The 1,371-nt window shown below is 41.8% G+C and overlaps 1 protein-coding gene across 1 annotated transcript; it reads left to right on the forward strand.

The window, feature by feature from the left end:
* The first annotated feature begins 633 nt into the window (after window positions 1-633).
* LOC138907942 (uncharacterized) lies at window positions 634-1,170 on the forward strand. The gene has a single exon (XM_070198569.1). The coding sequence runs from the start codon at window positions 634-636 to the stop codon at window positions 1,168-1,170; it is 537 nt and encodes a 178-aa protein (XP_070054670.1).
* The last annotated feature ends 201 nt before the right edge of the window (window positions 1,171-1,371 follow it).

A 1,371-nucleotide genomic window follows, 5' to 3' on the forward strand; every position in this document is an offset into this window, starting at 1 on the left:
TCAAAATGCATAAAAACACTTGAATGGGTTTGTGGACACTTGTTGGGTGAGTAAACAGACAAACGTCTCTGAGGATGCTTTAAGGTTGAGGCTATTTCCTTTCTCTCTACGGGGAAAAGCCTTGGATTGGTTAGAGAGATTGCCAAACCATTCCATCCATACATGGGATGAGCTGGTATAGAAATTTATCTCCAAGTTCTTTTCTCCTGGACATATGGATTCTCTTAGAGACGAGATTCTAAACAAGAGCCCAATGAGCTGTTGCATGAAATATGGGAGAGGTACCGAACTATGGTCAAAGAGTGCCCCAATAATGACATGACGGAGGCTATGATTCAACAAACTTTCTATCGGGGGATCAATACGACCAATTAGTGTGTGGTAAATCAACTTGTCGGTGGAAATTTTATGACAATGCCGTATGCGAAGCTTGTGAGATTTTAGATGAAATGGCGGACACTTCATTGGCATGGAAAAGTAGGGCAAATGTTCCTCAAGGTGATCCGAACGTGATTCACCTACATAAAAAAATTACATGACCATAGGCAATCCATAGCTGAGTTGACAACCACCATGAACCAATTGGAAAAAGCTCAACTTCAACAAGTACAAAACCCTAGGCAAGTCAATATGATGGTAAACAAGAGAAGAACAAGAAGTCCACAAGTGCAACAAAGAGTGGACAATCTTGTGCAAGATGATAGTGGATTTAATCAAGGTGACTCTTATAATGATCAAGAGGAAGAGGCTCAATATGTGAACAACTTTCAAGGGCAAAGAAACAACTTCCAAGGCCCTAGTCAAGAACAATGTAGACCTTCAAATGATCAAGGCAATTGGAATTCTAACAACCAAGGTAATTGGAATAGTGGAAAAAATCAAGGCAATTGGAGTGAAAGCAATAACCAAGGGAATTGGCAAAATAATAACAATCAAGGCAATTGGGGAGGCAATAACCAAGGTGAGTGGAACAACAACCAAGGAAATCAGAGGTCGGGTTTTCAAAGGCCCCCTATGAATCAACCACCGAGAAACCCACCTCATTATCCTTCTCATGGTCCTAGTTCCTCCAATAGTGAAATGAGTCATATTGAGAACATGTTCAAGCAAATGATGGAGAAGAATGCTAATTCTGATGCCCAACTTGCTTCACACAACACGTCAATCTGAAACTTAGAAGTGCAAATGGGTCAAATCTCTCAAGCTTTAAATCTAGTCCTAAGGGGCACTACCAAGTGATACGGTGGTGAACTCGAAGGGTGGGAACAATACGGGGCATGCCATGGCCGTCACTACAAGAAGTGGAAGAGGTGGGAATGCACCTGCCTCAAGTCAAATGCAACTTGTGGATGATGAGCAACTGGTAGAGAA

Source organism: Nicotiana tomentosiformis, chromosome 3 (assembly GCF_000390325.3).
Source record: "Nicotiana tomentosiformis chromosome 3, ASM39032v3, whole genome shotgun sequence".
NCBI lineage: Eukaryota > Viridiplantae > Streptophyta > Magnoliopsida > Solanales > Solanaceae > Nicotiana > Nicotiana tomentosiformis.